This window comes from Andrena cerasifolii, chromosome 10 (genome assembly GCF_050908995.1).
Source record: "Andrena cerasifolii isolate SP2316 chromosome 10, iyAndCera1_principal, whole genome shotgun sequence".
Lineage (NCBI taxonomy): Eukaryota > Metazoa > Arthropoda > Insecta > Hymenoptera > Andrenidae > Andrena > Andrena cerasifolii.
The window spans coordinates 10597013-10614996 of record NC_135127.1 but is presented as its reverse complement, the minus strand read 5'-3'; the positions used below and the strand labels follow the sequence as shown (position 1 = coordinate 10614996).

The window sequence follows — 17984 nt, the reverse complement described above, 5'->3', positions numbered from 1 at the left end:
GAGAGATGAGAAATGAGAAATGAGAAATGAGAAATGAGAAATGAGAGATGAGAGATGAGAGATGAGAGATGAGAGATGAGAGATGAGAGATGAGAAATGAGAGATGAGAGATTAGTAATGACACCCGGGATATGAGAGATGGGAGATGAAAAATGAGATATGAGAGATGAGACATAAGAAATGAGAGCTGAGAGGTGTACTAGGTATATGTTTATGTCAGGGAAAGCAAGTGTATCCTTAAAAAAATAAAGCTCGCTCTCAAAGTCTGACTACTCTTTTCTGAAACACTCTCTAGCAATAGACGAAAGCTTCAGGAAGAAGCTGTGGCTCCTAACTCGAAGGTACTGGAGCTATAAAATTCTAATTACATATATGTAAAGGATTAGGAAGTGGTGGGTTAAGGGTACAATGTCTGTTGGACGATGTTCAAAGGACCTGCAGGTATTCATACCCCAAGGAGCTAAATGCTAGTGGAAATTGCAGAGAACTTCTTATATCAGACTGCAACGATATTATTCATATATTATGCAAAGACGGCGGAGGTATGCTCGTTACATGGAATGCACAGGGCACGCAAAACATATGCACGCGGCAGAGGTTCGCCATCGTGGCTCAAGGCCTCGTGAACTGGCCTTACACTGCACGCAGTTACATATATCCACGTCTACGATGTTCCAGATCATCGTGAGACTTATCCTCGACGGCAGGGCGCGGTTGTTTATGATTTTCATGCCGATGAATGGGCCGAGTTTTAGTCATTGTTGGCGCGCACGTTCCTGGATCGAACGCGATGAAAACGAGTGCACACCGGTGGCTGTTAGATGATGATCACCTTGAACGAGTCTTCGCGGCGCATGTTAATCGGTGACTTTGCTTCGGTTCCCACGGTCTTTCGAATAACACCTCAAGTTATTTTGTGTCTCCTTGGGGAAAGTAACGAAACTGTTAATTCTAGGATCGAAGACGTTGAATAAGGAAGAGAAACGCGTTCAATTTCGATTTATCTTTACAAAAATGATCCCTGAGATCTTCCCTGGTATTAGTATCCTCGCATTACCCTAAACTCTCACAAGAAATCTATCTTTCTCACTGCTCAAGGCTACTGGAAGAGGAACACTGGAATCTCGCAGACGATCGTTCAATGGAGGCATTAATTTACAAGTTTCGTCGCAAATCGTTCCTCTTAGAGCCCATAAAGAGTCATAAAGAATTGTGAATCATCGTGTTCGCGTTAAAACACCCGGCACTCGCTTCGCCAGAGACGGAAGATTGCGATTAATCGCGTCGAAAACTCCTCCCGAACAATGACTATCAACGCCGGCGGTGGAACGTGCAATTTTACCCCGCGACCCTTCCCACGTCATTAAAACTTGCAAAATTATGAATCACGGGTTGAATTAAAAGCTGATGCGACGGTGACACAATGGCGCTTGGATTCTCAGGACGCGACTGGGTGCTCGGGCGAAGCAGGAAGCAGCATCGATGAGATTAGCTCTGGAAACATAATTGCGCAATTAGATGGCCGGCCGATGATTCATCGCGCGATGCACGGCGCATTCTAACTAGTCACTTTTGTTTTTGCTTTTCATGGAATTCGAGGTTTCGTACGCAAATCGGCCTGGAATGGAGTCAGTATTCGTTTGTTAGTGTCTCTCCGATCCTTTTACTTCCATTCCACCCTCGACTTCATCTCTGCGTGTTACTCTTAGTGATGTATCACTCGCAGCGTCTAGATCCATCTTTCTCCACTTGTTATTTTGATTGATTATGGCTAGAGAACTCAGTCCAACTCTTTCATGGCAAATAGATCGAGGGTTTCAGAGGATTTAGGCCCCTGGGGGGTTGCTCCAGGGTCGTCGAGCAGACTATTGTTCAACGTGGGTATTGGTAATTGGAGAAACGATGTATGAAGTGCTGGAAACGTTTGGGTTCGACTGAGACCTCGAGGAAAGAATCGTAAATTGTTACGAGATGCAAAGGAGGCGCGCAGAGTAGACAATGAGGCTCATTGAGAGGACCTCGCGACGAGCACGACTATGCTTGTCAACGTGAGAGCTTCAGACTTTCGCAATCCAGTTTAGCACTCGATTCTGTCTCCCTTTCCATGGACTGTCTCTGTATTCTAAGATTCCTCGATCTGCACCATGTCTGCCCTACCAATTTTATCTCCACCCGCTCTGTCATATCAGATTTTCCCTGTCAGTTTCATTTTTCTGCTTGTACCACCGTGTACCATTAGAGTTAAGTGACACTTAAAGGTTTAATTATTCCTCGATACTCTCACGATCAGATCTTTGCCCTCGCTTCTAGTCCTCCATCTTCCCAACCATCCTTCAACTTGCAACCCTAGAATAACTTCTTTCCCTCTTCTCGAACCTCCAAACCTTCACTCCAGGCTCCCACTTTTTAAAATACCATCACACCCCAGTTTACCCCTTCGAACCAAATGACAAACCAAACAAACCCTCCCCAGAACTGTACCAAGCCTCCCCCAAACAAAGAACCCATCGATCCAAGTCCTTCATTCGTGACGAAGGACAATTTCGTTCACGGTGACACACGTTCTTCCAAGAGTTGACGTTTTCGTTGGAGGAGCGAGCCTCGCCCTTCCATTTTTCCCGGCCCGTCCCTTCCCCCCCGTGGTCCTCCCACGCGCGTGCAGAGACATCGTCGAAGCGACGACATCGGAGACGAGGTGTGCACGGATCCCCACCTCTGGCCACGGATGACCTCCTCGTGGTCGCGTTCGAACTGCTTCGCAGGGATAAATGTACACTTGCGGTAGGCCACGAGGCTTTTAGCGGCTCCAGAACGAAACGGCTGCTCGTCGTGTCATCGTGCATCGTCCACAGCTACGCGCTCCTCTGCTGATCGATCGTGGACCGAGCGCCGAACCCCGAACTGTTCGACCACCGATCACGCTGGACCCGGGGATGAGAGGACCCGTAAGTTTCCCTCTTTGAGCCATGATCGTCGACTTCTTGGCAACTGGTGCGGAGGGGAATGTGGCTGGCCGGATTGGGCAGGCCCAAGATCCATTTCGCGGAGGGTGAAAGTGTACGAAGACGTAGAAGTATTGTTTCAATTTTGGGATTGCAAGCATCTGATCCTAGGGGGTTGAAGTGCATAGCTTTCTGGGGGATATGAGATGGGAGGACTAGCAGGAGTAACTTGGCTGAGGTTTACATCGAGGAGCTCTGTGAGTTTGCTTTTCTTTGGAGGTGGAAGTGTGTGGGTAGTTGAACAAGTAGGCGTTGGAAGGGTGGATGGAACAGGGAGGTTGCTGTAGGAGGAGCTCTGCGAGTTTCTGTTCCTGGAGGGTGGAAATGCGTAGATTCTGGAAGAGGTTGAGGTTTGAAAAGAGTGATAAGTAGGTTGGGGAGCTTCTTGCTCGTGGAGGGTGAAAGTTCACCGTCTTCCTTTAGAAAAAATGCAAATTTGAGAGACTAGTAAGTGTATTAGCGAACCACGTAGTCGAGGGACTTCGCGAACCCCTGTCTTCTGCAATTTCTATCGAAAAACATCCACAGGTGTCTTTCATTTGGAGCTAGATACTTGTAAGCTTTGAAAGAGGTCGAGAAATTCAATGTTCCGTCGGCTTACTTGCACTGATACGAACATATACCAGTAACTGCTAATTGTACTTGAATCTCGAGGTATTCAAATGGGGAGCTCGAGTGTACGTACGATGCTGGGTGTGCCAAGTGAGAAATAAACAAGAATCATGCCTCGAACGTCGCAGAAACGTGAGTTTCTCACGCGTCAGTTTCACGTGTCACGATCAAATCGAGTATCGAACGTTCAGGGTCGCAGGATCTCGAAGTGGTCGCGGGTGACCTACTGCCGTGCATGAACAGCCTTTCATGCTGCAAGGAAATACGTAACGCGAAGACGTAACACGTGACCGTGAAGTCAACAAATGAATTGCACGTAAACGGTTTGCCAGTGATTTATGAAAACAATATACATAATAGCAGCGACTGTGTAATAGTTAAATTATCCCGTGTCCTCGTTATTTCAAATTCCGCACGATTTCTTGCGCGACCTCGTGATTCGACGAATTTAATAAAGACGCTGAATAAATTTGTAGTAATCGATGACGACGGCCACCTTTTCTGCTTCGCTTTCTTTATACCGGAGCACAGGATTCGATGCAATCACACCTGTCGCTCCGATAACGCGAAATCGCTCTAGAAACCTTCCCCGTCGGTTCACTGTCCTCGATACTCGACAGGAAGAGGGGAAAAAACCAGTGTGCAACATCGAAACGAATCGTTTACACGCCATAGCCAACTGTCTGTGGCTGACCGCCTTCGATCAATGCCATAAATACTTCCTCGTATCGACGTAAGAGTGATTGGCAGCGATATGTGTAGCGAACAGTAATCCCTTGTCAAAGAACTTTCTTCTGTCGACGGGCATGGAATACTCGCCGAAGAGAATTGCGAATACTCTGTCGAAAAATACGTTCCCTTTGTTTCCTACTGGAAGTCCACGAATTTATCGAGAACATCTATCTAAATACGTTTTCTTTTATCGCAGATAATGGCGACTTGGATCCTCTTCGCCCTCTTCACCCTGGTTTCCTGCCAGCTGGATCTACCACCGCTGAGGGAGGATCCTCGGGAGGATTTCGGCAGGCGACTTCCCCCGAATGAATCGCAGCTGCAGGATATTCTGGCCAGGGTGGACTTCCTAGGTACCGAAAGGTGTAGCGCTAACGTGGCCGCGCAATGGTCATACGAAACGGACGTGAACGAGTACACGCAACTGCAAGCGGCAAGTCCTAACTCGCTTACGATAGCTACATTGTCAAATACAATTTCTGTAAACGTAGAGTGTAACGTTGTAACGGGTTCCATGAATTTCGTGACCGAAACACCCGCATGTGTGCCGCCCCAAGATGATACGAACTTTCGGTTGCTCGGTGAAAGCCGAAAAAGCGGGCCTACGGATCCGTTATCATTATTCGTACTCTAAATGTGTGACTGATATCTCGAATGACAGTTACAGTGAATTACTAATACATAGCTTATTCTTGTTTCTTCAATCCTTCAACGATATATCGCGGAAGGGGTAGACACATCCACCTGGTTTAGACACCAAGGAAGGCATAGAGGTTTTAAGTTTCTGAAATCACATTTAATTTCCCTATTAATTAGGTAATTCTTTGTGAATTTTTTGCACAATAACGGCGCGACAAAATAATTTGAGGTTCGGCAGGCTGTTTTATTGTGGCTTGAGCTATTGTTCTGAATTTTTGTGTTGCTGGTGGAAAATAATGATGGCAGATACAGAGTGCTGATTGAGAGCGTTGAATAAAAATTGGGTGGTTCTGGCGTTGACGGAGAGTACTGTAAGAGTTATCTAAAACACAAAAAGGAAAAGAGATTCTTAAGCTAGTATATGAATGTGACTATCTGTGGTAGTAGATTTATTGCCGTATCTGTTACCGTTCCTTTTTTATTTAAAGGAGATTTCCTGATTTTGGAGCAAAACCTTTTTCAGACTCAAATCAGGGCGCTTCATCTTCTTCAAAAGGTTGCCATTTTTATAATGTTTTTTTCACTGTCACACAAAAATTCAGAGCAATAGTTCAAGATACAATAAAACAGCCTGCCAAACCTCAAATTAATTTGTTGAACCGTTTTTTTACAAAAAATTCACAAAGAATTACCTATTTTTCGGCCCAACAAGGCGCAATCCCCCATTAATTACTTCCGTAGCCCTATATATATTCCACAAAAGACACCCCTTTCGCCTTACCCTGACCCTAATCCCCAATATCATAGCTCTTCATTGAACCAAGGAGGGATTATTGGGATTACAAGGGATTCCCAGTCGAGATTCTTGCCCGATCTCAGCTGAGCAGCTCAGGTGCCCTGGGATCGCCAGTTTCCATCCTGGCGACACCCCCAAGGGGTTTGAATCGCCCCTTGTTGGCGAGCCTCAAGCCCTAGGGGAAGCTTCCAACAGTGGCTCGATGTTTCTTGGCGGAGCCTATCCGCGAGACCTCGACCTCCTCTACGAACCGGCTCATGAGACCGTAAAACGTCAACGCGTTATCCCCTCACAGGCCAAGTAGCTGCTGGTTTCGCGTGCCCGAGGATTTCCCTGGCACCGGGGCGGCCTTTATTGTCCGCCAGAGGCCGAACACCTCCGCGGGAAATGTTCCCAGGCGGTAGCATTGTGACGGTACACCGAACGATTTCGTAACGGCGCTCATCAGCCACCGTCCGAACGACGAGAACGGAAATCGTCAGCCTTCAACACGAAATCCGCTAGGCGAGTCGCGTGATGATAATGACGAGCGTTGGCCATCGGGGCTCCTTTTCTTCTCCTTTCTGGGAAACAGGCATAGCTGAGTTTTGCATTAGACGCTGGCTTAACGCGAGATTCCATCGGCGTTGCTCAACCTGTCGCGTGGATGGAGTGCTTTGTCGCTGATGGGAGGGATGAAAGAAAGCTGGTTCTTTTATTATTACCGTGCTGAGGGGTGTTAATACTTCCCCGTTGACCACTGTAAATTGTTGTTGATTTCAAAGTCTGCATACATTTATAGTTCCTGCTTCTAAAGAATTCAAAGGCATTGTGAGGATCAAAAGAATCGCAGGGATTCCTTCGGTAATCCATGTGGTGCAATTTCCTTGCTAATGGAATCTTAAAATTCCTTGTATACCATAGAGTATTCTTCTTTTATGCAACTAAGCGCACGCAACTGCGCCTTGCACCGCGGTTCCCGTCTGATTTTACTGTTTCTTCTATCTGTAATCCCGGGAAAGGTTCTGATACCGGCGTTTTATCTGTAACGGTGAACCCCTTTGCTCGTTGATTTGCGTTTCGAACCAGTTCCGCACGGACGGTTACCTCCTACAAGATTACCTGGCGCTCTTATCAGAAACTGTCGACCTGCGCGTAACAGGACCCGCTGCGTTTTAGTCACGAATCAATGAAGCTAAGACGACCCAACGTGATTTCCAATCACAACGAGGCGTTTCCTTTCCAGTTGGAGGCTCAGCGAATATATGCAGACTTTCAGAACCAGGCCTGGTTTCTGATATCCAGGATCGACAAGGACAATATCGCGGATCCTGCCATCAGACGACGGCTCAGATATCTGTCCGTAGTTGGACCATCGGCCCTCCCGCCAGACCAGTTGGACAGGGTAAATAATGAAAAGGAATTATTTATTATAACTTCAATGCTGTTGATAATAGAAAATAGAAAAATTATCTGCTAAAGAAGGCAAACAATACAGTCGAACCTGGATAACTCGAATCTCAAGGGGAGGGAAAAAGTCTTCGAATTATAGAGGTTTCGGCTTATCGAGTTTTCGAGTAAGAGAGGTTCAACAAGCGAAAATTCGACTTATAGGGGCTTTGTACGACTGTTGATTTTTCGACTTCTGAAACCGTAAAGCAAGACAAATTCAAGTTTTAAAGATCAATTGTTTATCGTACACCTATAATCAAATATACGTACAACTTATTACCTACATACCTATATAAAAATAAGTACAAGACACAATTTATACTCGAAATATTACTCTTTATTACATATTAAAAAAAATTGTGCTTTTGATTCGTGCTGGTATTTTAGTGCATTGTAAATCAATAGCATTTTTAATCGCGAATAATGCAGAGAAAACATTTCCCCAAATATTTGGAGATCTTTCTGCGAAATTTCGTAATACATATGTTGAGGTAAACTTCGACTCGTAGAGGTCGGAGTTCTTCCAAATTCGAGTTGTAGAGGTGAAATAAATAACTTAACATGCAAAATGTAGTTCGAGTTAAGGAAGTTTTGTTTCGAGTTGTAGAGGTGTTTACAGCGGAGCGGAAGGGAATGAAGAAAATGTTGGTCTTATAGAGGATTTCGAGTTATCGATGTTCGAGTTATCCAGGTTGAACTGTAGGTATTTTGATTTTTCCGCTTCGGGAAAGTAATTTACTAGAATCACTCTATTATATACTGGATTTCTTTCGACCTTCATACTTGCTTCCCCCTGCAGAAACATAATCTCCTAATTATTCCTATATTATTCTCATATGATATTAAACGCGATACATTGATTATACATGTATAAGCCGTTTCAAAGGCAACGCAGAGAATGCTAAACAGAAAGGAAGTGACCAAGGGGGAGCCAGCGCTTAGGAAATGAAGTTTAACTCGCGTCATCGCTTCCACGCGTTAAAGTCACCGAAAGGCCACTGCTTAAAAGACGAACAAATTACTCTTATTAATCTCCACTGAACTCCCTCGAGTCTGCATTTCCGCCTTGTTCCCAGGCCGATTAATCAGGCTCCCGTTACGCGTGAAAGAAAATAGGAAGTAAGAGACGAGGATAGATATCGTTCCTTCGGCGAAATAAGAAAGCGCCCAACAGTTTACCATTGAAATGCAGGGAAAAACGTGAAGGAGGGTGTAAGGCAGGAAACAACACGTTTCAGAGTTATCCTTCTTTTTTTGCATGTCATTTATTTGTTGCAGTACAATCGTGTGATCAACGACATGCTGGCGGTGTACAACGAGGCTAGCATTTGCGCGTACAACGACCCCTTCCGGTGTGGCCTGCGCCTGTACCCAGGTAAATAAGCAACGAAACGCGATACGATTTTCGCGGCATGGAGATCGTTCTGTTTCAAGTATTACGCGCAAGAAAGTGCCTCTCTCTAATCGCGAAGCGCGATCGAATGCTGAATATACCACCTGGCCGTATCGGAACGCGTTCATGAAAATTCATCGGGAGTTAATTTACCGTGTCCTCTCTCCTTCTGCGTTTCCTTATTTTGTTTTTCCCTTATTTCGAACTTCTTTTTTCCCTCTCGCAAGTCATAAGCTCCCTTTACGTAACCCATTGCGGTACAGTCGGACGGATGCCCGGTGCAATTTTCAGTGGGACTTTGTTTTTAGTAACCGTTGGGGAAGAAACTCTTGTTTTCGAACACCGAAAAGAAGAGCTGTGTATTTCAGGTCTTCGAACTGTTGCTATTTTCTTAGGCTGCTGTAGCAAAATTAGAATCAACTGAACGAGACCTCGTGTATTTTATCAGTATTATAAGAATAGAAAGAAAATCTGTCAAAATCAACATGTTCGAATAAATTTTCTGTAGATTCTTTGAGCTCCCAATACTCCACCGAACAATCGACGCTCGAAGAATCTTCCGGCACAGAAACACGGAAGTTTGCGATCCTCCGACCAGTTTCCTCGGTTTATGCTTCATTTACCCCTCGCAGATTCCGCCAGTAATAACACTAACGCGTAACACACTGCCATAGGAAGGCACGTAATCGGTTTTAACTGCGCCTCTGCGGTTCGAGCAGAGATCGCGCGGTCCAGAAAAGTGCCCGTGGAAAACGCCCGTTTTCCACGCCCGCGGGAGATCGTTCTGTCACGGATCGTTGCCACGGGAAGGACGAACACGTAACTCGATTTCATTACGACGAACGTAATGATCCAGGGGAACAGAATGAGGCCATCGAGTTAAGTCTCTCTCAGAGACGTCGCTATTGACACGAGGAACGGTTCGAGTCCTTTTTAACGTGGGCCCGGACCGATCCACGTAGCCGTAATCGTTGCGGTAACTCGATTTCCGCGAAGCTTAGATCACACGTGTTGCGAGAAACCATCGGGGATAAATTGATCGCTCGATTATCGTGAAAGCTGCTGGAAGACACGCGCCGGTTGGAAACGTTCGATTATCAGCGGCACAATTTCGCCGGGGAATGGATAGTTTATACGCCGTTGCTCGCCGATGGAAAGTGGCCCTTGTACAGTGGAGATGCTTGCTTCGCAGATATATCGCTGATCATGGCGAGGAGCAGGGATTGGGACGAGCTGCAGTACGTTTGGACTGAATGGAGGCGGCGCAGCGGGATGAGGATTAAGGATCTCTATCAGCAGCTTGTCACGTTGAATAATGAAGCTGCGAGGCTGAACAGTAGGTTGATGAACGATGCAAAAGTGGGGGATTATGCTCGGACGGCTGAAAAGTTGCTATAATTGTTTTGCTATGAGAGAATTCTTTTGACGTCTCTTGATCACTTGTAGCTTGAGAATATTTGCGACAGACCTACTGTTATTCCTAACTATTTAGAAAGCTACTGATCGATTCTTAACCAGAGAATTTTTCACACTGAAATATAAAGCTAGAAATAAAAATTCAACTAACATATTTCTCATTCAATATATTTCATGTTCAACGCGTCCCTTCAGCAAGTACAAAGTGCTTTCAGTTTAACTTGGAATCCAGCCGCGAAGTAAAGGAGTTTGCCTCTTTATCCAGACTTCACCGATGCCGCGGAGTACTGGATGTTCCCCTACGAGTCTCCGAATTTGCAACAGGACATAGAAGACGTCTGGGAGATAGTGCGGCCGCTGTACGAGGAGCTGCACACGTACGTGAGAAGGAAGCTACGAGACCTGTACGGACCCGAGAAGATTGGCGTGCATGCTCCTCTTCCTGCTCACATACTCGGTACGGACACGCCAACCGGTGCTCGTTATCGGGTAGAATCCAGTGCGGGCATGTAATTAAGAGCGATTAATATCGACAGGTAACATCTGGGCTCAATCGTGGACCAACATCATCGACGTTACCCTACCCTATCCCGGAAAGACTTACTTGGACGTGACGCAGGAAATGCAAGCACAGGTAAGAGCGCGAGAGTTACGTAATCGTTATCAGGGGAACGAACTTCGGCAGCTTAACGAATTCAGATGCACACGCCTATTGTTCCCCGGGTAAAATCGAAAGTAACGGGTAACAGAGGTACCGGCCGAAAGTGACGGTGAGGCAATTGAAGATTCGCGAAATTCTGAAGTGTTTCGCTCACCTATTTCCGTCGCGATTATTTTCTCTTCATTGTCCATTGTGAGGGGAATTTATTGCGCAGAACTTTGAACTCTCAGGCTGTTAATCACGAGAGAGACAGGGCAAACGTTCAGAGTAATATTCTCGTATGCTTCTAAGAAACGTTCCTTGCAAGGCTACCTGCTTCTTCTCATCGATATGCTTTTCAATCCTATCACTCCTTCACTGCATTGCGGGGCTTCGTTATTTTTAAACGAATTTTCTATTCCATTTTCTGAGTTTTTTATTCTCAGTATCTTATCTGGAAGCCTCTATCCTTTCTGCTATTTAATGCAGCCTCGTTTCTTATTATTGCTACTATTATTTTGATTAAGGGTTACACACCGATAGAGATGTTTCGAGTAGCGGAGGAGTTCTATCTGTCCTTGAACCTGAGCGCCATGCCCCCTGAATTCTGGGCTGGTAGCATAATCGCCGACCCTGGCGATCGACCTCTGATCTGCCAAGCCTCCGCCTGGGACTTCTGCAACCGCTTGGATTACAGGTAATTCCCTGGAATTATGCTGTTCATTAAATCTCCACACGCGACTGGAGGACAATCGGTTTTTCTCATCTCTGCCTTAATTGTTCCCGCTGCTCGCGACAGGATCAAGATGTGCACCAAGGTTACCATGAAGGATCTGATCACGGTGCACCACGAGATGGCCCACATTCAGTACTTCCTGCGATACAGCGGGCTTCCTCGGGAATTCAGGGACGGCGCTAATCCAGGTATGGAGATTTTAAATTATTCCCTCGTTAGACATCGATTGCTGATTCTGATTAAGCCTTTTTCTGACCTCTTTGCTGTAACTACGATCACCCTGGTAGCTAAATATAGAAGGGTATCGGTGTAACAACATGGAGTCATCGAATCGCTTTCCTTCTAAATAGATACATTCTGTCCAATTACATCTTAATCGTTCCTACAGCGAATAATTAACAAAGAATATCCACCAACGATCCAAAAAATCTCAAATACCTGATTCCCCGTTCGCCTCGAAGTCCCACGTCCTCGCCACTTAAAAATCAGTGCGAACTACCCCTCACCAATCAAGAAATATCTAAATCGAAGCTGCCCCGGAAGTCGAGCACGAACGAAAGAAAAATGAAGAAGAGAGCTTTCTTCCAAGAGTAACACTATGTATGCACGCTCGGCGAATCGTCGAACCACAGAACCACGCCGGGGAAAAAAGAAACGACGACACCGGCTGCGTTACGTAAGCGTTCTGCTCGACTTCCGGTAGGCGGTTCGCGCGCCTTCGTCTTTTGCAGGTAATAGCGCGAAAGCGAGAGCCAGAGCGACACGCTCGAGGTGGATTCGCGCGAGTACGAGGTGGGCCTGTCCGAGTGGATGTGCGAATACTCTCCACAGCCTGTACGCGAGATCGTTAAAATATTTTTATTATGGTATAATCGCGCTTTCACCGTTCCATCGGCCGGTCGTTCGCCTTGCCAGCGCGCTATGGAGACAAACGGCGAACGACGGCTACGACCTTGTCCGTAGCGCTTCATGGGGCCCCATAAACGCTGGGTCGAGATAGCTTTTATAGACGGTGAAGGGGGACGAGAAATTCTTTTTAGGAATGTATGATTTTCAGCTCGAGCTTGAACTGCAAGTGGTTAGAATTTTGGGTCCAAGATGGTGGTGATAGAATTGTGTTGTACGTTTTTATTGAGCAGGAATATTCCAGTGACGGAGATACAGATTGGAGATGATCGATTTGAAAGGCAGACCCAATCAGCATTAGCTCGAGAGCGGACTGTTACACAGAGAAGCTTCGACACTCTATCTTTCACCCTTGAGGCGTGAAAGAACTCGAAAGATTTACTCGTCGCTTCCGCAAACTCAATTGAATAACTATTCATTCGTTTCCTTTGGTAGCCACTTTCCCCAAAGATTACTGTACCTGAGAGTTGCGAGCGTAACGATATTAAGAACAAATCGATTATAATTTAATTGAAGATAACGAGTTACAATTGGGGCAGAGGCAACCAGAGTGCACACTTTCCTGTCCACAAAATTTCCAACAGGGAATATCCTGCAAAATTTTAATTTTAGCTACGTAGCTAACTTAGCTACTATGTTAGCAGTTAATATTATCAACGACTTCTCGCTGTCACAGGTTTCCACGAAGCCGTTGGCGAAGCCGTGGCCCTCAGCATCGGAACGCCTCGCCATCTCCAGACCCTAAGTCTAGGGAACAAGTACATCGACGAGTCAACGGCAGATATTAACTACCTGTTCACGTTGGCGATGGACAAATTGGTGATGCTGCCCTTCAGCATCGCGATAGACAGATGGCGATGGGACGCCTTCCGCGGTTACATCACCAGAGAGGACTACAATTGCCACTGGCACCGCCTCATGGAGCAATATGCCGGCATCAAGCCTCCAGTTCTCAGGTCAGAGGACGATTTCGACCCTGGGGCCAAGTACCACATCCCTGCGAACATCCCCTACATACGGTGAGTACTTAATATCACCGGTTCTACTTACAGTCACTGATGGTCCAGTTACCTAAGATTAATAAGTCCATTAACTGTCTGGGGAATTTCGTTAAAGCGACCCCAGGACTCAGAATATTTCGAAACTAATCTTTCCCGCTACAAAGGGTATCGAAAATTCCTGAGCTATCAAGAGTTTTCTAAAATAAATCCTAAGTCCTAGATAATTAATGAAGCACAAGGCTGTCAGTGACTTCGAACCTCGATGAGAATTAAGGGAGTTTTCCCACTTCTGGCGATCGCAATTAGAAGCCATCTGGCTTCAGTTATTAAATCGTCAGAGCCCCGGGAGAAAGAAGCTTTCTCCCAGCAGTCAATCGTGATGGAGAGACAAGTACAATCTAGGATGTCGAATTTTCGGGATATCACTGCGTAGGATCGGATCGGACGCGTTACGCGATCGTCGTTTCGTTTATTACACGCAGCAGGCTGATGAAAGTTTCCCTTTCTTCTTTGACTCCGGCCAGGGTAATTGCCGGACAGTTTTTGTTGCGCTAATTACCTGGCCGCTTCCGCGTTAACGGATTTGCCAGGGCGAAGGAATCGTTCTATATGTTCAGGTACGGTCGCTTTCGAATTTTCCCGGGAAACAGCGTCGTTACGGGCGTGTAACGTTGCGTTACGCGAATCGCGAAAGCGGAATCGAAGATGGCATCGCCTGTTCCGCGTTTGACGCTTCCTCGCCCGGGAGTATCGTTACGAAACCCCTCGAAAATGTAATCCCGGCCTTGGTTCGCTTTTGGTAGCGAACTCAGGATGCTGCTCGCTCTTCGGAGGATATTCTTTCGAAGGATAAGCTAGGACACTAAGGCTCCAATTAAAACGCCATCATTTGCTCTTTGGTTTTATTAGAAAGAAGCGAAAGACATGGTATAGGGGCGTTCGTCGCACCAACTGACGATCGCCAGCAGAATCTTTGTACAATCTGTATACAATATACTTTCTTAGGTACTCAGGTATCAAAAGTTATCGAAATGCTACGATGTAAGTACGAGTCGCTGGCTGAAGAACAGCCTCAACTTGAAGCACCTCCCTCTGAGGACATTTTAAACGAAACACTGCTGAATAACTGGTATCTCAGCCACATTCAGGCATCTTCTACAATTCTCCATCGTCCCTTTAATATCACCCCCATCTCCAGAAATTCGAACACCCCAAGACACCAATCATCCAAGCCTCTGAGTGTCTCGCCTAAAATTGTACCAAGCGTCCTCAGTCCAGCGACATTCCCAAAATGATCGGTTACAATAAATACACCTCCGTTAGGCTGCCCTGGGAAATGAAGCCCAACGGGCCTGTAAGAAAGAAAAGAACCGACGCGAGCATTAGATCATGATCACGCGGACATCACGCGTCGATGGCGCCTTCAGTAGCTCAGTACCCCGAGTGCCCCCCGAAGCTGGACTCGTATTCGCCTTCTGAGCCTCCGTATCCGCCGCCGTATCCGCCCCCGTATCCACCGCCGTATCCACCACCGTACCCGCCACCGTCGCTTCCGTGGATCGACACAGGTACTGGTACCTTAATCGGGTAGGGCACCGGCTTGGCGACGGGCACGGGTACCGGTTTCGACACTGGAATAGCCACCGGTCGCTCGACGGGCACCTTGACAGCGTAGGGCACAATCTTCTCCACGGGTACCGCTACGGGCTTCTCTACGGGATACGGTGCGGGCACTGGCACCTTGACTTCGACAGGCACCGGCTTCTCCACTGGTACTCCCACGGGTCTATCCACGTGGACCTTGACTGGGTAGGGCACCACCTTTTCTACGGGCACGGGTACTGCCTTCTCCACGTGTACTGGGTACGGTTTGGGGATGTGGACAGGGTACGGTCGCTCGATGGGCACGCTCACAGGGTACGGTACGGGCTTGTCGACTGGGAATGGCTGGGGTACGTGCTCCACGACCTTCACGGCGTACGGCACCGGCTTCTCTACAGGGTACGGCTGCGGTACGGGCACTTTGACTGGGTAAGGGATCTGCTTCTCCACCGGGTACGGCTGGGGCACGTAGACCTTGTGGGGCACCGGTCGCTCTACTGGCACGTGCACTGGGTACGGTATCTTCTTCTCCACCGGGTACGGCTGTGGTATGTGCACTGGTACCTTCACCAATACCTTCACGGGTACAGGTATCTTCTTCTCGACTGGGTACGGCTGAGGCACGGCGACCTTCACGGGGTAAGGAACCTCCTTTTCCACGGGGTAGTGGACCTTCTTCTCCACCGGGTATGGTACCTTCACGCTCTTCACGATCGTGATCTCCTTTACTTTTCCACCGTCGCCATAGCCACCTCCACCCCCGCCGCCGCCTCCGCCTCCACCTCCGCCTCCGTAGCCTCCACCTCCGCCTCCGTAGCCTCCACCTCCGCCTCCGTAGCCTCCGCCACCGCCTCCGTAGTCACCTCCACCTCCGTAGCCACCTCCGCCTCCGTAACCACCATCGTATCCACCTTCGTATCCACCCTCGTATCCACCCCCATCGCCGCCAGACAGAGCGATCTCTTGTCCTCCGCCGATGTCACCGCCTTCTATGCCACCCTCCAAGTGACTCAGTCCCCGCTTCTCCTGCTTCTTCTCTACATTCGACTCTTTGGGCTCGGCTTCCTTCGCGGCCTTGCCAGCTGCCGCTGTGGCCAACAGGCCCAGGAATATCGTCGGAATCTAGGGATCGATCGTGCCGTTTAGAAACAGTTATTCAAAGTTCCATCGCGAGTCCGGTATAGAAGAATGTCTGAACTGGAGTCTCTCGACTTGGGAATTAGCTCTTCTATCTGCAGGATCGTACTCACCAAAATTCTCATGTCTGGCGGGGCGCTCCGATATCTGGTCGAAGTCCAGACTTTACTGGTTACTTCCCCCCAAGGTGCCACCGTCTTTATAGTCCGCTTTCCCCCGGCTGCGGATCGCTCGCGCCAGCCCCCCGTGTGTGTACGTTCGCGGAAAAGTGAAACACGCGCGAGCGGGTTCGCTCGCTCGTCGTCGCGCGACGTTATAGAATTTTTCTAAATCCTAGGTGGTTCACGACGCCGGTTCCATAACCGCCGCCCATTGGCGTACACGCTCGCGGAACCTCTTCCAGGGTGAAAGGAACGCTCGCCGCGGAATACACGAGGATATTGTTTACCGATCGCGGGCTTCTCCGCTTATCTAACTCGGATCTAGCCGATCAGTGACGCTGTCGTTAAGGCTTATTGGACTGAAATGACGTGAAAAGTGGTGGGATGATTGCTGGGTGATGTTGGAATTGCGTTAGGTGTGAAGATACTTTAAAGTATATCGACTATAGTAATGAGGCCTAAGTTGCACATTTAATCTTGATAGGTGGGTGATTGAAGATCTAAGATAGCAGCTGTGAGAATCCACTGTTGTAGCTTGAAATACGCTTGTCATAGGAGTTTCTAGGAAGAAACGATTCAAGTGGAAATAATTTTACAGGTTATGTAAGATCCACTTGTCTCCTCAAAGTGTCTGAGTCACTACCACTGGAAAAAAGCTCATCATATTTCTTCATCAAAAGCAAACACAAATTACCAGCAGTCTTTACGGTAACAGCATCTTAAGTAGCAGTTACTAATTTTACACCAAAACTACGCTCGCTTTCCCCTGAAACGGAAGCGAGGTATTCAATCTCCGCGTCGCATTCGTCATCATTAACACCACGAGGATCTTCATCAAGCATTTCAACGATTCCTGAAAGATGCTAGGTCCTACGCTGCTGAATACGAATATTCGCGGTTCCCCTGTCCACTCCGCCCGGCACAAACAGAGCCCCGCCGCCACCTTCCTCGCTCTTTCCCTCTTCAGCTCCTTCCATGCCCCGAAGTCTCTCGCGAGGACTACTGCCCCCTCCGTTTCCGGTCCCCACGGAAGGACGAGCGCGCGACTGCCGCGCTTCCACTCCCGTGCGAGAGTCCTCTGGCCCGCGACGAGGTCCTTTGATCGGACAAGGAGAGCGAGAGGAAGGAAGGGGCCCGGCGAGGTGGGAGGGTAGAAGAAAATGAAAACAGGTGAAAGAGGGAGAGCTGGCCGGCGGAAGGGGGCACAGTCGGATATACGATCCGGCGTGTTGTACACCACGGATGAGGCCCGCGTTTGCGCTGAAGATCGATCGCCGTAGATCCCGACAGCCGCGTTTGCAACGCGTCGATGAACGTTAATTACGCGTACGCGCGGCCTCAGGCAAGCCTCCAGCCGAAATCCATGCGCTTCCGGCGCGCGTGTGTACACGAAAGCGTTGTAGAATGCCGGGCGAGATAAGGAACTCGCGGAAGGGAAAAGTACACGATTCCTGGACGTCACGATGGAAATTTAATCGCGATCGCGGGTAATCGCTTGGATGGCCACGAAAGTGAAACAGCGGGGGGGATGGAGGAATGCCTGCGTGCCGGGGATCTTAGTAGATCAAGTGAAACTGACGGATCGATTTGTTGAGGAAAGAGTCGACTGGAAGAGTTCGCTGTATCGATTGCAGCTCCGGAGCAATTTTATTGGAAGTATTGAACTTGAGAACGTTGCTACTTGTCGCGAGTGAGAGTATGTACAGGGTGTTCCAAAAGTGACTGTGTATTATGTGTGAGCTACGTGGTGTAGAATTTTCAGCTTATTCTAAGTGTTGAG

General features: G+C 47.9%; 2 protein-coding genes and 1 long non-coding RNA gene across 4 annotated transcripts in view; 1 reads left to right on the top strand and 2 right to left on the bottom strand.

The window, feature by feature from the left end:
* Positions 1-17984, top strand: part of Ance-3 (angiotensin-converting enzyme Ance-3) — a 172939-nt gene that overhangs the window by 120423 nt on the left and 34532 nt on the right. Inside the window, exons 1-10 of one of the 2 annotated variants that reach the window (XM_076821389.1) lie at positions 2765-2945; positions 4543-4779; positions 7007-7165; positions 8491-8587; positions 9798-9941; positions 10287-10478; positions 10558-10655; positions 11189-11358; positions 11461-11585; positions 12980-13322. In XM_076821389.1, coding sequence (XP_076677504.1) covers positions 2934-2945; positions 4543-4779; positions 7007-7165; positions 8491-8587; positions 9798-9941; positions 10287-10478; positions 10558-10655; positions 11189-11358; positions 11461-11585; positions 12980-13322 — 1577 coding nt within the window. In that variant the 5' untranslated portion in view covers positions 2765-2933. Of the gene's footprint in view, positions 1-2764; positions 2946-4542; positions 4780-7006; positions 7166-8490; positions 8588-9797; positions 9942-10286; positions 10479-10557; positions 10656-11188; positions 11359-11460; positions 11586-12979; positions 13323-17984 lie in introns of those variants that run through there. The other variant, XM_076821392.1, reaches the window with a different exon arrangement.
* Positions 10741-11966, bottom strand: LOC143373823 (uncharacterized). Its single transcript, XR_013086540.1, has 2 exons — positions 11836-11966; positions 10741-11684 (listed from the first exon to the last, which is right to left on the bottom strand). It is a non-coding gene; the product is annotated as an uncharacterized LOC143373823 (long non-coding RNA).
* Positions 14199-16734, bottom strand: LOC143373816 (uncharacterized). Its single transcript, XM_076821395.1, has 2 exons — positions 16157-16734; positions 14199-16028 (listed from the first exon to the last, which is right to left on the bottom strand). The coding sequence occupies exons 1-2, from the start codon at positions 16166-16168 to the stop codon at positions 14736-14738; spliced, it is 1305 nt and encodes a 434-aa protein (XP_076677510.1). The 5' UTR covers positions 16169-16734; the 3' UTR covers positions 14199-14735.